Genomic DNA, 24,929 nt, shown 5'->3' with positions numbered 1-24,929 from the left:
TGACATTTTACTGAAGGATACCAAAGTCAAGGGCAATATAAACTATTTCAATCGTATTGCAGCATGGATACCTGCTCATAATTTATAAATAGAATCGTATATATTATTTTAATAATGTCCGAGACACTTGAGATTTTTAGCAGGTGACATCGATTTGAAACTCTTTGACAATAATAGTAGAGGGCTGAGAAGATGGGGCTGTCTAATATATTTTAGACAACATCTTGTGTTCAATGTGTCAAGTCAACTTTTATTTCTAAATGGTTACCTTGACCTCTGTGATCCCACCAGTTGACTTCCTGGATTGGTACACCATGTTGACCCCTTCCCCTCTGTTTTTGGCTCTCCTGAGAGACAGGTTTGAAGACCCACTGACAGCCGACTGAATATCTACAGGTATAAACACAAACACACATGAAACCAGTAAATACAAATATAAAGCAATATGCTGAAACAATGAACGGTGCATACATATTACATATATACATAGAGGCAGCATTAGGGAAAATGTCATAGAACTTGGACTCCATTTCCTGGTCCAGCCTAATAAAAGTACCTATTGAGCTAAGAATTTGTTTAAAGTAAAAAAAAAACCCAATAAAGTATTAAATAATTCTGTCAAAGTTTGTGAGAGGAGAAACTATACAAACTACTAGGTTTTGAGTTAGACTGAAAACAACAACATACACACCGGCTATTAAGTTGTGTTTATTGGAGACATCCACTGGACTGTGTGGCTGGGAGTTAGCTGAAGAGCTGCTGGAACTCCTAGAGTAGTTGACCTTTGACCTGAAATTCACAAATTCAGTCTCAAAAATGTTTGAATTGTTAAATAATAATAATAAGTAGATTTAATTTAACAAAGAATGTTTTTGTATTATAAAAACTTTGCATTTCTTTTACAATTTAGAGAGAGGGTGAGAGAAAGAGGTTTGTCTTTATACATCTACACTAAAGTTGAATGCAGTCAAAGTTATGTTCCTATCTGTAGAAAGAAAGGTTTCTTCAAGTTGGTTATTTAGAAGTAGATAACCCTAATAAAAGTCTGGTTGGACTAGCTGTTTGGATTTCCCACACAATGACCATGTAGGGATAAGGAAAGAGAGAAGATTTTGGGGTTTACATAGCTCATTGAAATATGAAACAATATCTTGTTTTAAATGTTGGATTTTTTTTCCACATGTATCATATACATTTTAATGTCTAAAACAACTATGTTTTTATATCAAGAACTTGTATTATGGTGCTATGAATAGGTTATCAAACCTGTAATCTTCAGAACTGTTCATTTGTTATGTATGCCACAACATTTTGGCTTGCTTGAGAAGTGAAGTGGAACAGAGATAATTGCCTGGCTATATTAGATCACAGTTGGACTCCTGGCAGATTGATACAGGAAGTCTAACTCTCAGTCATGTGTTCAGTGCACTAGTACAATTATTCTCACTGAGATCTAACAGACTGTGTCTATAAGTCTGTAGAAAAACCACCCAAGTTTTACTAAGGGAAAAAAGAACTGATGTAATATTATGTTCTCATTTGACAACATTTTGTCCATTTGATGAGACAATATTAGTTCTTTATACATCTGTGAGTTACTAACAACATTTTGATATCACAAAAGTCCTTGTTAACGGCTCCTGCAAGTCATGAGAAAATGTTACAGTATTTTCATGCATATACCCTGCATATGTGTATAACCTGTGCATGCATATATGCCGCACAAATTACAAAATAAGTGAAAACAAAATTATACAACCTGCACCCTAATATACACCACATGTGAAGAGTCGATTTATGACCCAAACTGCTGCTGCCAACATGCTTCACTTATTGGAAGAAGACAGTGAATATAATAAATTTCAATGGCTTCACTAACTGTGGCGACGCAGTAACTTGAGTGAGATTTGAGGTAGATTGGAGATGTGCATGAATTGTAGTCTATGTGTTTTTGACATTACCAGTATCCTCAATTAGTTTAGTTGCTTACTAACTTGCCACAATTGATTCCTGGTATATTAAAGATTCTTTGCCACATTGGTACTATTTGTTTTGTTGAGGTTTAGAATGAAATGTTCATAAAGCTTTCCAATGTACATTTCAGAACCACACAGCAAACTATAGGAACAAAATAAAGACCCACCGGTATGTCCATAGTTTCCATTACGCTATGTTTATAAGTAAAATTAATTGTGTGAATCCCACACCTCTGTAACCCAACACAGCTGCCATTCATTTGTAAAAACTTGTACATATGTATGCATGAAAATACAACACCTCCTTTACAGCTAGATAGGTGCCCAAGACTCAAATTACATATTTGAGGTAATACATCGTCTTTACCATTTAATAAGTTAAACCCATATAATAAGATAACATCCCACCCAAAAAAATGCAACTTTCAATGGGAGAAAATGAATCTTCTTTAGTACTAGTAAACAAGAAACAATAAAAAGGCTAAAAGACATTGCATTGTAAGAGGATTAGTTTTCAAGTTATAAAATTATATTTCAATAATAGACAACTTTAATGCCAAGGTTGGATCTACAAGATAGACATTCAACTACTGATGTGAAAGTAATGACTTACTTGTCTACATTATCTCTAGCTGAATTCACACTACTGTGGACAGATGCTGGACGGGTCATGGCATTATGACCAGAATTATTGGAAGAAGATTCACCATTGACTAGTGGCTTGGCATCCCCGTTGACCTGAACGGGTGGTTTCCTGAGGGACAGTTCTTTCATTAATGCTGATACGTTATCTGAACCAGAATGACCAGATGTCAGTGCTATGCTCCCTGACAGGGGCCTTACAGTGTTTTTGTTGGCTGCGCTGGAGGCAGTACTGATAATTTCATCTGATGAGCCCCCAGTGGAGATTATGGTGACATGACCACCATGAATATTGACCACAGATTTGGATCCTCCATTCTGTACTGACGCAGCTCCATTGGTCAAGGTCTGATCTGACCCTGTCTGAGATGACGGCAGTGGTGGTGGAGCCTGTTCACTCATTTTTCTGATATGCCCAGGTGCCTGCTTGTCTGCAAAGAGATGGTTTTCCTCTCTCTTGCAGACCTCTCCGCTATCCGGGCACACGTATTCAGACTCCGTTGCACCTTGCTGAAAGAGAGCCTTGACCTGTGCAAATTTGGTTTTGGTGACTGTATTGAAATCTTGCCTATACTGAGTTGTGTAATAAGGCTTCTTTAGCTTCTTGCCGGCGCTACTATCATCAGGGGATGCAGTGATGCTGTCTGGAGAGCTCAGGGAGGAGGTTGATGTGGTTGTAGTGACAGAACTGTTGCTCTGTAAAGAAGATGAGCTGAGAGAAAGACTTGACCCTCTAGCTACTGGGCTGGAGACGACAGGCTGTGTCTGCTGCTTGGACTTGATAGAAGAGACCCTAGCTGGTTTGCTATATATGTTTACCACACCTGGCCTGCTGTAGGTCGATTCCTCCTGGTTGGACACCCGACTAGACACCCTGCTTTCTTCTGCTGGGCTGTGGTTGCCAGTGGAAATTGCAGGCTGAGAGTTGGTTGAAATATGTTTGGGTGTATGATGAACATCAGCCTTGACTAGAATTAGAAAGTAAACAAGTTGACACATTAACAAACACAATTAAAACAACTTATCACACACACACACACATAAATATATAACAATTTAAAAAATACTAACTTTTAAATTCTGTTAATTATCAAAACTTTTGATTTAATGGCAGTGAGAGTTGGGAAACTTACATGCATCAAGAACACAGATTAAATAGCTTCCACTTACGCTGCCTGCAATGCATAATGTGCATCTCCTGGAGGGATCATGTCTCCAACCAGGACGTTCTGAAATGGGCCAATATGCACAGCATCTATGCTCTTCTTTCACAGAGAAGACTACGCTGGCTCGATCATGTCACTCGCATGTCAGATGCAAGAATCCCTAAAGACATAGTATACGCTGAGCTTGCAGAGGGAGTTAGACCCAAGGGCCGCCCAAGACTAACCTACAGAGATGCCTGAAAGAAGACATGAGAACCACGGGCATCAAACAAAGTATGTGGGAGGAGACAGCCCAAGACCGGACAGCATGAAGACAGACTGTACGTGCTGGTACGAACTTCGCAGAGTACAAAAGAAACGAAGCTGCATCAGTCAAGAGAAAGAAGAAGAAAACTGCCCTAAGTCAGAAGCATATACATGCACGAAATGTGGCAAACTCTGCCGCTCCAGAATTGTCTTGATCAGTTACTCCAGATTCTGCCCCGTCTCAAGATGAAACCAAAGCCATAGATTCACCTGGGAACATCCATTGTCTTCCAAGTATCAATTTTAAAACAAAAAAAAAAAACAAGGTTACAAAGACTCTTTGTGAGGAAACACAAACTCAAAATTGGCCCCCAAAGTGGTCCACCTAGAGTCTTCACCAGGATTCAAACACGAGACTTCCGGTTCCAAGAGCTTTACCCCTCAGCCACAGCATCTCCATATATTCATTTAGCGTACACTTATATTTTTTAAAATAATAATTATTAACCTTATCCATACATTCAAAATTAATAACATGTTACACTTAATAAAGAGAAACTAAAAAAGATTTATTCTTCTAACAAAATTAGATAAATTGGCAACACGAAAAATAATAATTTTTTAACCTACTTTAAGCTACAATTGTGTAGCCTACAAACAAGACTTTCCCCTCGCAAATAAAAATGAACATCTCCATTGGCATTTGTCATACAATCTAGACATAGATCTAGTTTTAGATCTAAATCTAGATTCAAGATCTAAGTCTAGGTCTAGGACTAGATCTAAGTCCTAAGTCTAGAAATGGAAAATATATTTTATAATGATCCATAGACACTTTTACCACTGTGACCTTAGATGCAAATTTTTTGTACCAATGCGTGAATCTATGAATGAAGCTTGAGTTATTAATTAATGAAGAAGTCCATGACCTTTTTTTTAAAAAAAGTTACCTCCCCTGAAGTTTTTCATTGATAGTGGTGTAATTTTTTGAAAAATCTGCTTGCATATATATTTATTTTTAATTATAATTAATTAATCAATAATTTTGGAAAAGAAAAAAGTAGTCGTTGTATCAGAACTTTGAATGATCTAAAATGTCATGATGTTCGATTTTCATTTTCTTTTCTAGTTTCTGAGATCTGAACGGGAAGGATGGACAGGCAGGCCACACAAAACTAATAGCGTCTTTTCCCCTTTAGGGACCGCTAAAAACAGAGTAGGCAGGCTTATACAGTATTGTGCACTATGGTAGCCTAGTGGATTGAGCTACAAAACAGATTTAAACAATCATCAAACTATTTTTAAAAATGAGAGTTATATTTAAAATATTTAGACATTTTCTAAATAGGCCAGATATCATTAATAATAAGTCATTTATAGTAGCTAGCCTAGGAGTCTAGGTGAATACAGATATATATTTAGAGCCTGTGATTTAAAACAAGGTCACACTAACTTTTCTTATATTCAACATAAAGCTAGAGACACCAGGTACAAGGGAGATAATCTTTGGCTACTGAAAGAGGGAGATAATTTATGACTACTTACCAACATGAACTACAACACTCTGTGTTTCAAACACACCAAAATTAGATGCAGTGGAGTCAACTGAAGAAAACAAATGAATTAATGTAAACCTTTAGATTAGTCAACTTAATTTAGTAGGACCTGTTACCTACAGAGATCTAGACCTGTAAGTACATTGCAGCATCACATCTAAATGTAAAAAATCCAGATAAAAAATATATAGATTAGAATCTAGAATGTCTAGAGTCTAGATCTATATAAATAATATATCATTTCTAGTAATTATAATTAAATGCACAAAACAATAGAAATCTAGAGCCTATAAATGTAATTAATTTAGAACAAAGAATAACAAACTAAAGCCAAATATAAATGACTGTTCAAATTAAAACGCCACATCTAGATCTATAGACATCAGTCAAACCAAACAGAACCGCTGTGACTGTGACTGCTGTTAGCCAGATCACCATGTTCTAACTCTGGCTCCTAAAAATGTCAACACAAAATGTAAACAAACACAACCAGTTATAGGAACGTGTTGCAGAGCTAGATCTAGAACGGAATTAATCATTTCAGATGGAGCTATGGATCCATAAATCTATCTAGTAAACTCTATATCATAAGCTCAGTTTAAAATTGATTATATTACTAGACTATTTATCTAGCTGAGTAGGCCCTATAAGAATAATAAGATAGATCTATATAGATGTATAGATACCCTAACTAGACCGATATAATCTAGAATAGAGGAAAAATTAGATCTAGACTTAATTTTTCCTCTAAATCTCAATATACAATATAATAATATAAAATATCTATAGATGTCTAGATCTATATAGATACTAAGATAGTCATCATCTATAGGCCTAAATATAAATCTATTAATTTAAAATCTAATTTAGATGTTTTTTAGTTAAACAAAGCTTATATATATATATAACTTGTCAATATCTACCTTTTAAGATCTAGATCTTTTTTCTATTGAATTATTCTGAAGCCTATTGAAGCTATTCTAGCTTAAAAGTCACTCAAGTGTTGATAGATATAGCTATTCTAGCTTAAAAGTCACTCAAGTGTTGATAGATATAAACACTGAATATTTTCATGCCAGACTGTCAGACACTTGATTTTAAATTCACTTCCTTTAAGAAATCAACACATCTCGTCTGCAAGACTTCAACACGAGCGTCTCTCAACACTATCAGATTCCCAAGTGTTGTCGGAATCAGGCCATTCAAGCAGACGACACTAAACACCCTTTACATCATATCACACAGCACAGAGACACACAAGCGTTGACTGGAACACAATCTATAGCACTGACACACCATCCGACGAGACTTAGTTGTCTGCCTGATAATACCGACTCCCGACCCCCATTTCTCTAGTCTGACCTATTGACTGTGTTTCCCCACTGAAAGACAAAAGGAAAGGGAAATTCTAGCAGTATAAATAGACTGGTAGGTATTGCATAATTTTTCTAGTCTTCGTGACCTTCAACCTTGAAACAAGTACAAAGACATGACCCTGTGCTTTATGCATAGCAAACAGTAACACATTTAGTATTCTGTATTTGAGAAGAAAATCTAAGTCTGAGTTGAACAAAAGCTAGTAGATCTAGATCTTAGATCCTTGAGATGAGCGAACATTTGATCAAATGTTTCTTTAAGTTTTAAATCCTCTTTCAAACGAACTCATTTGTGTCATAAGTACTCCAAACGATGGTCGCTTAAGAAAGTGTCAAACATGTCCCCATAATCCTCTGCCTTTCCTTTTTTTTTTTTTTGAAAATTTGCACAGATTCAAATGTCTCTTAAAATGTTTCTATCAGACTTTTAAACAGATTCCCATCATTTGGTCTAATCACCAAAAGGGCATGGAATTGAATATTTATGAGACATTTTTTTAAAAAGTGGAATAATAATGAATTTCAATTTTTAACCTCTTTTGTTTGTAATTAAAGCTTTAGTGTACCAGTCCGCGCTACCCCTCGCCCCCTTTTTTTTCGACAACAGTAAAGCAGATACTCAAAGCGCTCTTTGAGAGCCGGTGTGACGGTGGTCGGAGTAATGGTATATCCTTTCTAATGCATCCAAAGCTCAACTCGTTATTAGTTGACCACATTCTAGACATGGAATTATTGCCAGGACTACACAGTTTCAACAATGATTCACACCTCGAGATTCTGTACAACGTCAACAACACGCGGCATTTCAATGATGATTTGTTCAAATGTTGTACGTGTCTTGACTTGGCGTTGCGCTAGCAAGCTCAAATGACTAGGTGCCAATTTGTGACCAGAAATAAAGATTTTGAATGAAATTTTGACAAAGCCGTTAAGTCAGCCACAGTGTGATTTCAGTAGACCTTCATTTCATGCAGTCAGCCATAGCAGGCTTTCAGTATGCCTATATTTTACGTAAAGTCAGGCATAGAGTGATAGTAGACCTACATTTCACGCAGTCAGCCATAGCGTGATTTCAGTAGGACTATATTTCAAGCAAAATTTGTAGGTCGCAGCTGGGGCTGCGTAGCCACGGGAAATACTGCATTCCTCAATAATCTTCGTACTCAAAGACAAGCCTTATTATTAATAGTATATTTCAAGTAAAGTCAGCCATAGCATATGATTTCGGCAGACCAACATTTCGCGCATTCGAAATTCATTTCCATCATTGCCATATTCGAATTTCATATATATATGTGTACGGGAGTGTCTCTCCAAAAATAGGGCTCCACAGCCACCTGAATAAGTGTTCGAGATGAACGATAGTCGTTCTACGACTTAAGGAGGCAAATATAGCAAACAGTTTTGGTTTTAGGACATCAATGCATTTTTTATACGGAGGACTTTAGAAACAGATGATGTCATATAAACGCAGAGGGAAGATAAACCAGATGATGTTCTATAAACGCAGTGGGAAGATAAACCAGATGATGTCCTATGAACGCAAGTAGGAAGATTGAACAGATGATGTCCTATGAACGCAGTGGGATACAAAAAGATGATGTTCTATGAACGCAGTTGAAAGATAATACAAACAGATGATGTCCTATGAACGCAGTGGGAAGATAAAACAGACGATGTCCAATGAACGCAGTGGGAAGATAAAACAGACGATGTCCAATGAACGCAGTGGGAAGATAAAACAGACGATGTCCAATGAACGCAGTGGGAAGATAAAACAGATGATGTTCTATGAACGCAGTGGGAAGACAGAACAGATGATGTCCTATGAACGCAGTGGGAAGATAAAACAGATGATGTCCTATGAACGCAGTGGGAAGATAAAACAGATGATGTCCTATGAACGCAGTGGGAAGATAAAACAGATGATGTCCTATGAACGCAGTGGGAAGATAAAACAGATGATGTCCTATGAACGCAGTGGGAAGATAAAACAGACGATGTCCAATGAACGCAGTGGGAAGATAAAACAGACGATGTCCAATGAACGCAGTGGGAAGATAAAACAGACGATGTCCAATGAACGCAGTGGGAAGATAAAACAGATGATGTTCTATGAACGCAGTGGGAAGACAGAACAGATGATGTCCTATGAACGCAGTGGGAAGACAGAACAGATGATGTCCTATGAACGCAGTGGGAAGATAAAACAGATGATGTCCTATGAACGCAGTGGGAAGATAAAACAGATGATGTCCTATGAACGCAGTGGGAAGATAAAACAGATGATGTCCTATGAACGCAGTGGGAAGACAGAACAGATGATGTCCATTGAACGCAGTGGGAAGATAAAATAGATGATGTCCTATGAACGCAGAGGGAAGACAGAACAGATGATGTCCTATGAACGCAGTGGGAAGACAGAACAGACGATGTCCCATGAACGCAGAGCTAAAAACACATTTGAGGTTAATAGCAGAATACAGCCATGTGCCCTTGTGTTTATTTAGATGTCTATATCCGAATTTATTTTTTTTTTACTTAGTAATTCACATAGCACTCAAAGTAAAGTAAAAATCCTGTTTCATACCTTGAGGTATATAGGGCAGATGATGTAAAGGTCACCTGTTTCTTTAGCCTACGGTTAACAAGGGTGTCATGTAGCCAGCACGATGACCAACCACCTTTACTTTTCCCCAACTTATATCAGGTACCCATTTGAGCTGGGTGGACTCAGACGGCCCCAAAGGTCCCGAAATTAAAAATGAGGCGCGGTGGCTGAGCGGTAAAGCGCTTGGTTTCCGAACCGGAGGTCCGGGGTTCAAATCCTGGTGAAGACTTAGATTTTTAATTTCCGGATCTTTGGGCGCCTCACATAGCACTACACTTTTTTTTTTTATTACATGTCACGTACTGACTTACTGCTAGCCGTGTCTAACTTTAAAAGAGATACACATTGACAATATCCATTGAAATAAACTAAATTATTGTTCTGTGCCAGTGTCTTCACGTTGAACTGGACAATACTAAGTCCAAGTCCCAGTCACCAAACTATTTCTCTCTCTATGGGACAAGTCCAAGTCCCAGTCACCAAACTATTTCTCTCTCTATGGGACAAGTCCAAGTCCTAGTCACCAAACTATTTCTCTCTCTATGGGAAAACAAAATGTTCGAGTTCACTTGGAGAGAGAAAAAGTTGAAAGAATATTGATAGCAATTTGTCAGTCAAACACACAGGCAGAACTTTTTTTTCCCCGCCATCTTGTTTATTTCTTGGTAAAATAATCGTATATGAAGCTGATGTTCGTACAGAGGCGATGTGACATTCTGTAACGACAGTGCATGTTGTGACAGGTCTGGTGATTTATACCCAGATGATTCATCTGAACCTTTTTTTTGTAAAATAAAGTTTTTTTTAAAATTCATTCTCTTAGTCTCTAAACATACAGAGAGGAAACGGGGGGAGAGGGAGGGAGAGAGAGGAGAGAGGGGTAGGAAGAGAGACAGGAGAGGGGGAGGGAGAGAGAGAGGAGAGAGGGAGGGAGAGAGAGGAGAGAGGGGTATGAAGAGAGAGGAGAGGGGGAGGGAGAAAGAGGAGAGGGGAAGGGAGAGAGGAGAGAGGGAGGGAGAGATAGAGGAGAGAGGGGTAGGAAGAGAGGAGAGGGGAAGGGAGAGTGGAGAGGGGGAGGGAGAGAGGAGAGGGAGAGAGGAGAGGGAGAGAGGAGAGGGAGAGAGGAGAGGGAGAGAGAGGAGAGGGGTAGGAAGAGAGGAGAGAGGGAGGGAGGGAGAGGGAGGGAGGTAGAGAAGAGAGAGGGGTAGGAAGAGAGACAGGAGAGGGGAAGGGAGAGTGAAGAGGGGGAGGGAGAGAGAGATGGGTAGGAAGAGAGACAGGAGAGGTGAAGGGAGAGTGGAGAGGGGGAGGGAGAGAGAGAGAGGGAGAGAGAGAGGGAGAGGGAGAGAGAGAGGTGGGAGGGAGAGAGAGAGGAGAGAGGGGTAGGAAGAGAGACAGGAGAGGGGAAGGGAGAGAGGAGAGGGGAGGGAGGGAGATAGAGAGAGGAGAGGGGGAGGGAGAGGGAGAAAAAAACCAAACAACCACCAGCAGACAACATTTACAAAACAGGTTCCAGACTGGAACCTACAAGGGAAGAGAAAGTCTGTGAGACAAAGCAGACATGGAGGAGACATGTAGACCAAGAAACAAAGATGGCAGGATGGACATTGACCCAACAGAGGGGACTAGCCCAGAGAGTCCAATGGCGTTGTGTTATAAGTTGTTGGACTACATAAGTTAGTTAAGTTACTTCTTACCTGACACAGTTCTGGTCACTTTTTCCTTGGCAGCAGCGACCTCCCCACCAGACGGTCTGCTGTACTGCCGGACACTGCTGGACTCCAGTACCGTGATCTCGTCCTCGGCTTCGGACAGTGGGGTGGGAGGGGAGATTGTGGACCCGCTGGTTTGGGGCGTAGAGCTGGCTGGCGACGCCGGTATGGGCGGGGGTGGGAGGGGCGGCGAGACCGACCCTGGGGAGTATGTGCTGGTGCCGGTCTCGGCGTGGTCTGGTGGGTAGGACGGGGGAGGAGGAAACGATGGGTGCGGGGACCGAGACTTGTTAGTCTGTGAAAAGATGTATCAAGAGTCAGTGAAGAATGGCAAAATAATTTTATCTGTTCGGAGGTGGGTGTAGTTTTAACGGTTCTCAAAAAAAGGCAACCCCGGAATAAACGTCCGAGGAGGACAGAGACAAGGGAACATGTAACCCTCGCAAGTCTCACAACTTCCACTCAATACCCACCAAGTTATTTTGGAGGTAGCGGTGGGAGATTCTTGGACTATAAAAGTCTTCCCAGAATGCTGTTATAGCAAGATTAGGATTTGGCGAGAAAAGTTGTTTCATAAAAAAAAAAAGGGAAAGTTTGGACGAGGACGCGACGAATTAAAAAACAAAAGACTAGGATTTAGGAACGCAGACGACTTCTGGCATCCATAGAGTAAGGTCGGCTTTAGTAACTGAAGTAGAGATTTAGCTTGACTTCGACAGTTCCCTTCCTTAGTATTCAACTTCTCGTCTGACAATGGTTATCAATATTGTTGGCCTTTCGCCTATGTTATTTAATTTCATTATTTGATTTTTACCTCCGATTGACTTATCTGACAAAACACAGAGCTGAAGCGCCTAACAATGCTCAGTGTGATGGGGAACATGGGACTTAACATTCTAGAATCATTAGATTACATAACAATCGTCCTCTAGTGCTGCTTGTACATAACAATCGTCCTCTAGTGTTGCGTGTACATAACAATCGTCCTCTAGAGCTGCTTGTACATAACAATCGTCCTCTAGTGTTGCGTGTACATAACAATCGTCCTCTAGTGTTGCTTGTACATAACAATCATCCTCTAGTGTTGCTTGTACATAACAATCGTCCTCTAGTGTTGCTTGTACATAACAATCGTCCTCTAGAGCTGCTTGTACATAACAATCGTCCTCTAGTGTTGCGTGTACATAACAATCGTCCTCTAGTGTTGCTTGTACATAACAATCGTCCTCTAGTGTTGCGTGAACATAACAATCGTCCTATAGTGTTGCGTGTACATAACAATCGTCCTCTAGTGCTGCGTGTACATAACAATCGTCCTCTAGTGCTGCGTGTACATAACAATCGTCCTCTAGTGCTGCGTGTACATAACAATCGTCCTCTAGTGTTGCTTGTACATAACAATCGTCCTCTAGTGCTGCGTGTACATAACAATCGTCCTCTAGTGCTGCGTGTACATAACAATCGTCCTCTAGTGTTGCGTGTACATAACAATCGTCCTCTAGAGCTGCTTGTACATAACAATCGTCCTCTAGTGTTGCGTGTACATAACAATCGTCCTCTAGTGCTGCTTGTACATAACAATCGTCCTCTAGTGTTGCGTGTACATAACAATCGTCCTCTAGAGCTGCTTGTACATAACAATCGTCCTCTAGTGTTGCGTGTACATAACAATCGTCCTCTAGTGTTGCTTGTACATAACAATCATCCTCTAGTGTTGCTTGTACATAACAATCGTCCTCTAGTGTTGCTTGTACATAACAATCGTCCTCTAGTGTTGCTTGTACATAACAATCGTCCTCTAGTGTTGCTTGTACATAACAATCATCCTCTAGTGTTGCTTGTACATAACAATCGTCCTCTAGTGTTGCTTGTACATAACAATCGTCCTCTAGTGCTGCGTGTACATAACAATCGTCCTCTAGTGCTGCTTGTATTATTATTTGTTTCGGCACCTAGCCTTCAAACTTCACTGATGATGATAAGTTGTTTTCGCTATCACTCCTGAAGCTATCTAAACGTAAGATGTCTGTATGCCGCTCTGTTGTACCGTTCGAGAGAGAAAGAGATGTAATTGAAACAGGCTTTGGGCGAAGCCTCGGGCTCCAATATGTGCTGACCCGCATATATTATTGTTTATGAAAGCGAGTGAGGAAGAATAAGGGCGGGTTTTAGGCAAGTCACGTGACAACTAAGCGGCCAATAAAAGTTCCCCTTTCAGACCTTGTGACCTATAGGGCAGATGATGTAAAGGTCACCTGCTTCTGTGCACTACGGTTAACGAGGGTGTCATGTGGCAAGCACAACGACCATCCGCCTTTATTTTCCCCCAACTAATGTCAAGTACCCATTAGAGCTGGGTGGACTCAGAGGCGCCCGAAGATCCCACGGCTAAAAATCCCAGGATTCGAACCCGGTCCCCGTACGAAAGCCAAGCGCTTTACCGCTCAGCTACCAATAAGGGTCTACTTAATAGAAAGGCGTTTTTTTTTTATATTAAGAAATGGGAGAGCGGTTTGGATGGTCATGTCAGAGGTTATGTTGGTCCATGTAGTTCGAATCCTCTTCAGAGCCTATCTATGTTTTGCCATATTTTATTCCCATTCTTTCAATAACAATTGTACTCTAGTGCTCCTATTAGATCGATGAAGTTTATTCGAGCCATTATCTCACATTCCTGGCCAAAGTGATTCAAAGGAATTAGCCAGGTCAGATCTTCAAATGACTTTACCCTGTTTCCTGCATAGGCAAATTAGGCAGCCGCCTACAATTGGCGGAGGCCTTGCACATGACTCAAAGTGGGTTTTTGTAGAGAAAAAATTGCAAAATAAAAACTTTATGTCTACTAGCCTAGCTCCAAGTCTCTACTCTGATTCAAGGTATATCCACGAATGTTTAGCTCTACTTGTTAGACTGCATGTGTTAGAAGACCATTGGTGCTTCTTTTTGGTGAAATAATGAAACGTTATTAGTTTGGTATCATGTATCGCCCATGAAGTACATTTATGCTCAAAGTACTAGGATTGAGCGGAAAATTTGGTTAATGATATTTGTACGAATAGGTTTAAGACCCTTAAGGAAAGCTAACTGAACGCTACGGAAATTGCGCTATTTGAAGTTAACTTATTTCTTGATTTAGATATAGGAAGGTTTTTAATTTATAGCTTATTTTAATGTCTTAATTTGTTATTTTCTAGTTCATTTAGTGTCACTCAATTCACTTCCTCTAGGGCCTTCAATTACCTAAGGCCGGCCCTGTTCCTGCTCTGTATTAAAAAATAAAAATCTAGCTAACACTAACTTGAAGTGTTTGCTTAGATGTCTTTGAAAAAAAAAAAACTATTTGTGTTTTAATTAACAATGTAAAAGAACTCACTGTTTGACCGTTGGTTGCGGCCAGCGCCTGATCAGCAGTGATCTCTCCTCTGATAACAGCAGCCGCTACCGTCTGGCCACATTTGTCTGCGAGCTCCGCGGCGGTCAGACCTGCGTTGTCCACAAGTGTAACGTCACAGCCAGCCTTGAGTAACGCGACCACTGTCTGTAAGTAATTTGACATAGGTTAGTGATAACACCGACCTCCCCTTCACCCCAAGAAATATTGCGTAAACATGTCATGTTCCAAAATTACTTTAGGACCAAACAGAGTAGAAAAGTAACAAGATTGATAACTGCCTTACGTTATATTTCTTACAAAGCTTTTACGAAACTGATACAAAGCTCACTCTGTCTGGTACAATTTTGTGTCCACGTTATTTCTCCCACTTCCCAATCTCGGATAAAGTTGAAACTTTGTACAAGTATTTGTTGTCCATAACAAAACATGCATCAATTAAAAAACAACAAATTTGTTAATAAATTATTGGTAAATAATTGTTTTAATAGGTATCGATCAAAAGAAAAATGCACAATAAGCTGTATATGTGGAGTTATTCTCCTGGTAACGTTTTTTCTCCCACTTCCCAATCCCGGAGCAACCTGAAATTTCGCACAATTTTTCATAGTCGATGGCGATGCATGAATCAATCCAAAAAATTTACCAATTTGTTAACCAATTCGTGGTTATTAATTAATTTTGTATTATGTAGAAAAAGGGAGCTTACTCATGCAGTATTTAGATATATGCAGGGATTTTGCGGTTATTACAAGTTTTGGTTTAAAAAAAGATTGTTATATTTTTTTTTTTATTTCATGAAACAATCATTAACGTACAGTTCACCTAATACCGCAATGCCAGTCTTATAACAGTGTAATTGTATTTGTTGGTGCAACAGGTCACATGTACAGAGGGGTCGCAAGATGGAGGAGGGGGGCCCCAGTTCTTTTCTTTAATATTCTCCGTAACAAGAACGGAACGTTGAAGCTACGACTATGGCCATAGGTTGCAACTTACACCCCCCAGCAAAACATCGCGGGGCTCCGCCTGTTCAATAGAAGCTTTTTTGTTAGAAATATCAGTATGTTAACAAAGCACAAATGTGCCACGGACTGCCACAGAGACTTTACACTTGAGCATGGAGAACGAAACATTCAGTATTTGATGACATTCTAGAGTGTAGCCAGCACTAGCTGATGCTAAACATGTCTAAATGTGTCAACTAAACCCTAGACAGTGTGTACAGAAAATTGAGAATTTGACACCACCATATTGTCGCATTTACTTCTGGGTATTGAAAGGGACTTCACTCTATCTACGTCATTTAACAGAGATCAAAAGAATTGTTAGCATTTTATTAGTTAAACGTCCTGGAGGTTGTCAGACGACGTCTTCGTTATCTCTGATGATATCACAGCAGACGTCAGACTGACACTAACAACACTTTGTCAAAAGAACGGGAGAGACATGAGACTCAAAATGATAAATGAATCAAGACACACAGGAGGGCAGACCTCGTAGAAACTTAAAGCAAAGCTTGAAGTGTGTGTGTGTGCGTGTGAATGTGTGTGTGTGGAGAGTACCAAAAGGTGACACAAAATAAATGTGCACATGTATAACTTAATGCACTAGCAACTAGCAGCGTTACAAAGTATACATAGGCCCCGGGGTCAAGAATATGACATTGGGCCGCCTGTATTATTTTATGTCTGAAAGACTATTGTGGTCTTTATAAGCCTAAGTGCAATAAATTTCCTTGCGCCATGGTTTCTAGGTCACTTCGTAAATTGTAAGTCTGACGGATACGGTTCCGACATCTTATCTTATATTATACAGACGTTACTTCAAAAAAGAAGATGATTACTTCCTACGCGTTACGCATCTAGTCATCTTAAAGACCTAATCGTTAACTGAAAAAAAAAAAGGAGGGAGAAGGGGGTGTTGGTGGTGCACAAGTGTCACTTGACAGGGTCCCGAGTTCAGATCCTGATTTAGACTCGAAGATTTCAAATTCAGGTTAGGCATTCTGAGTCTCTAGCTACACTGTGTGGGTCTTACTAACATCCTACCGGCCTCTCGGCTCATTGGGCGGCAAGCTGTCTGAGTCTCTAGCTACACTGTGTGGGTCTTACTAACATCCTACCGGCCGCTCGGCTCATTGGGCGGCAAGCTGTCTGAGTCTCTAGCTACACTGTGTGGGTCTTACTAACATCCTACCGGCCTCTCGGCTCATTGGGCGGCAAGCTGTCTGAGTCTCTAGCTACACTGTGTGGGTCTTACTAACATCCTACCGGCCGCTCGGCTCATTGGGCGGCAAGCTGTCTGAGTCTCTAGCTACACTGTGTGGGTCTTACTAACATCCTACCGGCCGCTCGGCTCATTGGGCGGCAAGCTGTCTGAGTCTCTAGCTACACTGTGTGGGTCTTACTAACATCCTACCGGCCGCTCGGCTCATTGGGCGGCAAGCTGTCTGAGTCTCTAGCTACACTGTGTGGGTCTTACTAACATCCTACCGGCCGCTCGGCTCATTGGGCGGCAAGCTGTCTGAGTCTCTAGCTACACTGTGTGGGTCTTACTAACATCCTACCGGCCTCTCGGCTCATAGGGCGGCAAGCTGTCTGAGTCTCTAGCTACACTGTGTGGGTCTTACTAACATTCTACCGGCCACTCGGCTCACTGGGCGGCAAGCTGTCTTTACAAAGATCTGTCACTGGCAATGTCTGAAGCCTCTTCCCACCTTGTGTCCACTGCTCTGATGTCATCCACGAAAGTGTGGCGCCAAGTTTGCGCTTTCCTCGTATGTCATCGCAACTCTTGGTATGCGTAATTCATTGTGTCGGCGATCTACCTGCCACAATGTATGTGTGGGGACATGGAATTTAAATATAGGTGGCTGAGTGGTAAAGCGCTTGGCTTTCAAAACGAGAGGCTCCGGGATCGAATCTCGATGATTTTGAATTTCGGGAGTTTTTTTTAGGACGCTTAAGTCCATTCAACTCTAATTGGTACCCAGCCAGCACAACGACTCCAACTAAAGTCAGATATTCATCAGAGGTGGCTGGTCTTAAAGGCGTCTTTAATATGCAGAAATTAAAAATTCCAGTCTTCGAGGTATACAAAAACATACATGACTAAAATTACTCGGCGTAGAGAAACATATGCTGCACTAAGATTACTCGACATACAGAAACATATACAGCACTAAACTTACTCTTCCCACAAGTAAAGCTCAACAAGAAGATTAAAAAAATTGTTTAAATATGCAAAAAGGTGAAGGTCTCATTTGAGTCAAATGAACAGAAGGTGGATATATGAGAAGAAGAAAAGAGAGCTACATTACAAAGACAGACATAATTTCAAGGGAGTAAAGTTTTTTCTAAAACCAAGTTTGAACAGAAACACGGTGCACATGTCATTCCAATCTAAACGAATGAGATGGGCGGGGTTACAAACGTGTTTATGACATACACGGAAACACTGAAGTGATCATATAGACTTGACATGCCTGGATGACATCAACATCAGAACTCTTCAATGGAGTAGACAGTTTATCTTCCCCTTCATACATCTAGATATTAATTCAAACAGAGATATGCGCTGAGCCTAAATGTTACTACAAAGATAATCGACTTCCCAGAAAATGATCATGTTATGAGATATATGCAATGAAAGGGCACACACGAAATAGTCAACGTAAAAAGGTATTTAGATACACTCAAGCGTCCTTTCAAAGAATGTGGAGTTAATAGCTCTAACTAAAAAAATAAAAAACAAATCAGGTAAGATAGATTCCTCGCTGAAACATAGCAAAACAATAGACGGACAGGACACTCCATGCGAGCCAAGATGAATCAGGAACAACCAATTCTTATACCGGCTTAACATGATGCACACTCCAAAGTTTGAGTAGAATGAGATTGCTACTTCTTCTTCTAACACAAAGAACAATAACAACAAAAAATACTTTACAAAAACAAAGCTTATCTAAGAGGAATAGCTTCGCATTTAAAACTATATCTCTCAATAACTGAGACATTATTTCCCTTCTACGATATCAAACAAAATAATTGCCAATAATTAATTGACTGGCTTTTTTTTTATTCATCCATACTTAGATCAAGTTGAAACGTTGCACAATTATTCCTTGCTCCTAACAAAACAAGAATAAATAGAACAAAAAAATAAACAAATTAATTCATTAGTGGTTATTAATTTAATTTGACATTGATTGATTGTTTTGATTTTAGGCACAATTTAGGCCATGTCGTGCCTGCAGTCCCTTAAGGACTACTCTCTCTCTAAACAACAAGGGTCAGATTCTATACAGCCATATCATTAAAATCAAGGTCTATTCACAGTTAAAATAGTAAAGGTAGTAAAAATTTAAATATTTGGTAAAAATCTAATGTAAATAGTGCATGTTCACAAATTCATAAATCAGATCTTCGTAGATAGCCCCACTTCCCGGATAAAGCCCAGTACCTTCCCAGGGTCGACATTATCAAATAGTGTTTTTAAATTAGTGGCTCTAAAATATTTCTCCCTGACATACTGGTATCTGGGGCAATCAACGAGAATATGTTCCACGGTGAGGCGAGAGTCACAGTACTCACAAAGTGGGGGCTCCTCTCTCTTCAGTACAAAAGAGTGCGTGATGTAGGTGTGGCCAATCCTAAGTCTGGACATGGTCGTGCTACCACGCCTTGTCAGACCCTTAGATGTGGGCCGCCACGTCACATCCGCCACAATCTGCCTGAGTTTACTGTGAGTCTCAGCCTCCCATCGGTTCTGCCACTCTCGATAGGTGGCAGAGGCAATACTTTGTCTCAGGTCCGAGCAGGGAATTTGCCAACATGGGAGGGGACCCAGATGAAGGTGACATCCCTACGGTCGGCTGTTATTTGGTCCAACAGCTTCAGGCTCTTATGTAACAATGGGATGTCAGTCTTCATCCGCCCCAAAGCTTGCAATGCAGATTTGGAGTCGGAGCAGATTATAAATTTCCTCCTTTCTGATGCTTTAACGGCCATAAGTGCAAGCAATATTGCGTGCAATTCGTCCGTAAAGATGGAGCAGCCATCAGGGAGTCTATGGGAGATTGTTTTGTTCCGAAAGGAGCAGGCACACGCGACCTTTCCATCCATTTTGGATCCGTCAGTGTAAATGGTGCCACAATCTCCGTAGCTCTCCTGCAGTTCCCTAAAGTGGACTTGTAGTATGCTTGGGTCTGTATTTTCTTTTTTGAAATTAAGGAGGGATAAATTTAATTTTGGTTTATTCATTAGCCAAGGATGATTCTGAGGGGTTTCTATTTTAGAGATTTGGTCAATGGGTGGGGTTAAATTTTGGATGGGTTCTCTCATTCGAAGGCCCAACGGCTGTATGACGTTAGGCCTTCGATTGTATAATTCTACCTCTGTGGGGTTAACTATGGAGTCGAAAGCAGGGTTCGTGGGGTTGGATTTTAGCTTGACTATATACTGCATTGCAAGCTTTTTCATTGAAAAGGGGAAATAAATCTTACAATATTGAGAGCTATACATTTAAATGTGACATTCTTCCCCTTAGATAAGCTTTGTTTTATATTTAAAAAATCTATTTTGTTACCTTCTACAGATTAACACAAAAACAACAACTGCCATTGATAGAAACGACAATGTTCGTTCAATAGGACACACCTGACAAGAACGATAACCTTTCTACTCTCAAAAGAAAACACCCCACAAGGACGACAACCTGATCTTTTCTTCCTTTCCAACTGGTGTGTGCTCATCAATAGAAACCGTGCTATCAAGTTCGCTCACGTTCAGACAGCGTGACACCAGACTATCGCAAGGCTACCTCAGCTTTGCATCGATTGTTTGACAAGATAGGTCACTGCGACACTAGGGGGGGGGGGCTGCTCGATATGGTCAGATGATGAGCACTGTTTGACATTTCTGAAAGGCTAAGGTTTCAGACAGACAGACTCAAACAGGTAAACAGACAGACATATGGATAGATTGAGATACAGAAAAGTAGGTAGGTAGGTCGACAAATAGCTAGCCAGCTAGCTAGCAAGATAGATGGATAGACGGACGGACTGACAGACAGACAGATACATACATAGAAAGAAAGATAGACATATATATATATATATATATATATATATATATATATATATATATATATATATATATATATATATATATATACAGAGAGAGAGAGAGAGAGAGAGAGATATAGATAAAGAGAGAGAGAGAGAGAGAAAGGGAGAGAGAGAGAGAGAGCAAGGGAGAGAGAGAGAGATACAGATAGAAAAAGGGTAGAGAGTGAGAGTTGAAATGTAAAAGACAGAAAAAAGAGAGAAGAAAATTGAGAAGAACAAAGTAAGAAAAAAAAAGCTGAGCGACAGACAAACACAGACACAAATGTCGTCTTATTTTAACGCTGGATCAAAATAATCTCCACGGAATGTGTGCTTGCACCCTGACCCTCTTATTGAATGAGCCGGGGCTCAATGTCTCAAGTATTTGCTTGGGACCAGACGCTTTGTAAACTCTTTTCAAATCATGGGAGTGAAATAATCCCAATATCACGTGACTCGAGACAAGTGATGGTCATGCGATAACGTGTCTCGAGACAACTGATTGTCATAATATCATGTGTCTCGAGACAATTGATGGTCATAATATCACGTGTCTCGAGACAACTGATGGTCATAATATCATGTGTCTCGAGACAACTGATGGTCATAATATCACGTGTCTCGATACAATATATGGTTATAATATCACGTGTCTGGAGACAACTGATGGTCATAATATCACGTGTCTCGAGACAACTGATGGTCATAATATCACGTGTCTCGAGACAACTGATGGTCATAATATCACGTGTCTCGAGACAATTGATGGTCATAAAATCACGTGTCTCGAGACAACTGATGGTCATAATATCACGTGTCTCGACACTATTGATTGTCATACGATATCGTGTCTCAACGCTATTGATTGTCTTGAGATTACGTGTCTCGAGACAATTGATGGTCATACGATAACGTGTCTCGAGATAATTGATGGTCATAATATCACGTGTCTCGAGACAATTGATGGTTTTAAGATCACGTGTCTCGACACTGTTACTAGTTTCTTTAATAAAACTATTAATACTTTTAGCTGGGAAATCGCAAAACCATGCACACGGAATATGCTGAAAGAGATGTGTCTGTTATGGACATCTAGAGTTGTGTCTACATGCAGATAGATCTATAGGTCAAATTCTAGTTTTGCATTATTTCTTGTGGGGGGAGGGGCTGAACATTGAAAACCCTCCAGGCTACGCGCATGGAATTTGTTGACAGAAGTTTTGCTTTAGTTTTTACAGAGCCTATATCAACTCACTCTGTCTGGTCAAATGTTTGTACACGTTATTTCTCCCACACCCAATCTCGGATGAATCTGAAATTTTGTACAATTATTTCTTTTACCTGACAAAACAAAAATCACTAAAAAAAATTAACTAATTAACTATTGGTAATTAATTTTTTTGTTTGGTATCTCAAACAGAAAGTGTATTGACTGATACGACGATATAAGTTGAATTAATCCCCTTTACATTTTGTAGAGAGAAAAAGTTTGAAAATATAGATAACTATAAAAACTTCTACTTTCATAAGCACTTCCCTGGCACAGTGGTTAGTGTACCGGCTTGACGACGCTGAGGGGCTTTAGCACTCGAGTTTGAATTCAAGTCGTTTAACTTTTTTTTTTTGTCAAATAAATGCATTAGAAAAGCGATCATTAAAATACCCCCTTCTTTCTCCCCCACCCCCATTTACAACTGGCCCAGATCAAAACGATTTGAAAAAGATAAAAGTATGAAATTGCGCAAAAAAATTCGAAAAAGATTTGTAATCGCAGACATTTATTATTGTGACTCTACATTTATAAAGAATTGAATTGAATGACTGATCCAAACGCATTGATAGAACTACACTTACTATCCGCTTTGTTTAAAAAACATATTTGTGTGTGTTTTTCTTGTTGAATGGGAGGGGGTATTACCTTAAACACCTCTGGTTACATCAAAACATCGACTACGCTTATGGAATTCGGTTTTGCTTTAGTTTTTTTTTTTTTTTTATTGGAGAGAGGTTGAATCTCAAAGCCCCGCAAGGATATCTTATAGTAATTGGTGACTAGTTGTGCTTTTTTTTTCTTTTACTTGGGAGGGGGGATGTAATCTGAAGGAGAGTATAAACACCGGCGACATCCATCCAATGCAATGTTTCTTATGAAGTTCAGGTGAAATACAAGTCTCCTGTGTGTCAGATCAGGACATACTGACGATGTTCTTCCTTTGAACAACTGTGGCCAAGTCTAAATGTGTCAGATCAGGACATACTGACGATGTTCTTCCTTTGAACAACTGTGGCCAAGTCTAAATGGGTATTACAACGACAAACTACATTTATAAATTCAGATTGATGTTCGGTGCTCGGAACGTACATAGGTTATCCCTAAAAGCTTCGGTCAGAAGGGGCTCGTTAGCCATGACTGGCTACCCACCTAGGAGAAGGACAACTCTGAATTCAAACCTCTGATGCCTTGCAGCTATACCCAATCATGGGAAAGGCTTCTGGAGTCAACCCTGAGGGAAAATCAGGAGCTGGCGACCCTAAAGCAGTTTGTAACACCCAGTGAAACATCCTGGAAGAACCTGCGACGCCGCTGACCCCAAACTGTATCGGCACTGCGTGGAGAGGGGGGGGGGAACTGATGTGTGAGTGACATCGTTCCGACCACAGCTAATGCCCAGGCATTCATTTCATTTCCATGAGATGCTCCATAGTCGCTTCGCGACTGAAGGAGGTCATAGATATCCCAAAAAAAAGCCAAAATCAAACCTAAGCAATCAAATCCTGCTCTTTACAGTTCACACTGAGACTTCTTCAAGGTCACAACAACAACTAGCCACATGAATTTATGTGCAGGATGATGGCTTAAAACCCAAGCTTCAACCCAGAAAAAATTCAACCCTTCATTATTGACCTTTCGTGCGATGAAATCTAATGCGAAAGCCAAGATTCTAAATGACGCAGATACAATTACACGCAATAAGAAGAGGAGAGTGTGTGTGAGAGAGAGAGAGAGACAGAGATAGGGAGAGAAAGGGAGAGAGAGAGAGAAATGTACTATATTTTATACACACAATGTGAAACATAATGTCAATGTCTAATTCTAAAATATTTAACCATCAAATAACTTATATCTCTAACTTACGTTTAGTAAAGTCAATAGTGGATTATAGTCATACAACTCCACGTATAACTCACACCAATGTCACCAACACACTTATCACAAGAAGTCAATAGCACAGGTAGGACCGATAACTCTCACGCTTTAAAACGGACGTTGTCAAGATATGAGTTACCCCGCCTAATGTTTAAAGCTTTTATTTTTTTCAGAAATTATTTCCCTTGAGTTCAACCTGGCGCTGGATGGTAATAGGATTGTGACAAACGTAATGAAACAATGTTTGTAAATGTTTGTTTCCATTGGAAACCAGTGTTTTGACACCGTGACAGGAGCGACATCCAGGCGTTCAAAGTAACATGTCCATAAATCTTCATGTGCATGGGAAGGAGTGTAAAGTGTTGGTTAAAACAGTGATGCTCAACCTCACACAGATGTTTTAATATAAACATGAAGAAAATGAAAAAAAAAAAAAAAAAAAGGGAATTATACAATAATTTTTTTTTTAAATTAGAAACTCGTGAATCTAGTATTTACATTAATTCATTGGAAGTTTATCCTAAACTACTTTTAAATATCCGGCTGCATAGTTGAGAGGCTAAGTTGAAGAACTGAATCTAGAATTCTAGATGTTCGTCTAAGAGACGTTACGATTACGTAGCATCGGTTTCACACGATACATCACTGAAAAAGTTTGTCCCACTAATAAGTCCTTCTAATTATTGGGAGCAGATGAAGAAAACTGCTCAGAACCAAGTTCGGTGGAGAGGTTGCGGACCTATGCTCCCAAGGGAGTGCACAGGATTAAGTCAGAAAGTCAGTTATTGTGATCATCCATAACACTTGTTTTCGGAGATTTCGAAACGGTTATGCAAGAAACACGAAGTACAAATCAATAGTCTGCATCACTTGAACTTGATCAAGCAAGGATGTAAACTTTGTAAGTCTATCGGTTTCAGTTGTAGCTCTGTCTCGGCATTTGGCACATTGGCCGCAGATGGATTTTAGAAACGACGAATATTGTTCAATCTGAAC

The 24,929-nt window shown here is 40.0% G+C and overlaps 1 protein-coding gene across 1 annotated transcript in view; it reads right to left on the bottom strand.

Moving 5' to 3' along the window:
• Positions 1–24,929, bottom strand: part of LOC106063132 (protein phosphatase 1 regulatory subunit 12A-like) — a 51,607-nt gene that overhangs the window by 7,765 nt on the left and 18,913 nt on the right. Inside the window, exons 5-10 of the mRNA XM_056007431.1 lie at positions 14,659–14,823; positions 11,271–11,580; positions 5,576–5,635; positions 2,590–3,586; positions 692–789; positions 269–390 (exon numbers count right to left, since the gene is read on the bottom strand). Of these exons, the coding sequence (XP_055863406.1) occupies positions 269–390; positions 692–789; positions 2,590–3,586; positions 5,576–5,635; positions 11,271–11,580; positions 14,659–14,823 (1,752 nt within the window). The remainder of the gene's footprint in view (positions 1–268; positions 391–691; positions 790–2,589; positions 3,587–5,575; positions 5,636–11,270; positions 11,581–14,658; positions 14,824–24,929) is intronic.

The sequence above is a fragment of the Biomphalaria glabrata genome, chromosome 13 (genome assembly GCF_947242115.1).
Source record: "Biomphalaria glabrata chromosome 13, xgBioGlab47.1, whole genome shotgun sequence".
NCBI lineage: Eukaryota > Metazoa > Mollusca > Gastropoda > Planorbidae > Biomphalaria > Biomphalaria glabrata.
This window is presented reverse-complemented; position numbering and strand designations above follow the sequence as displayed.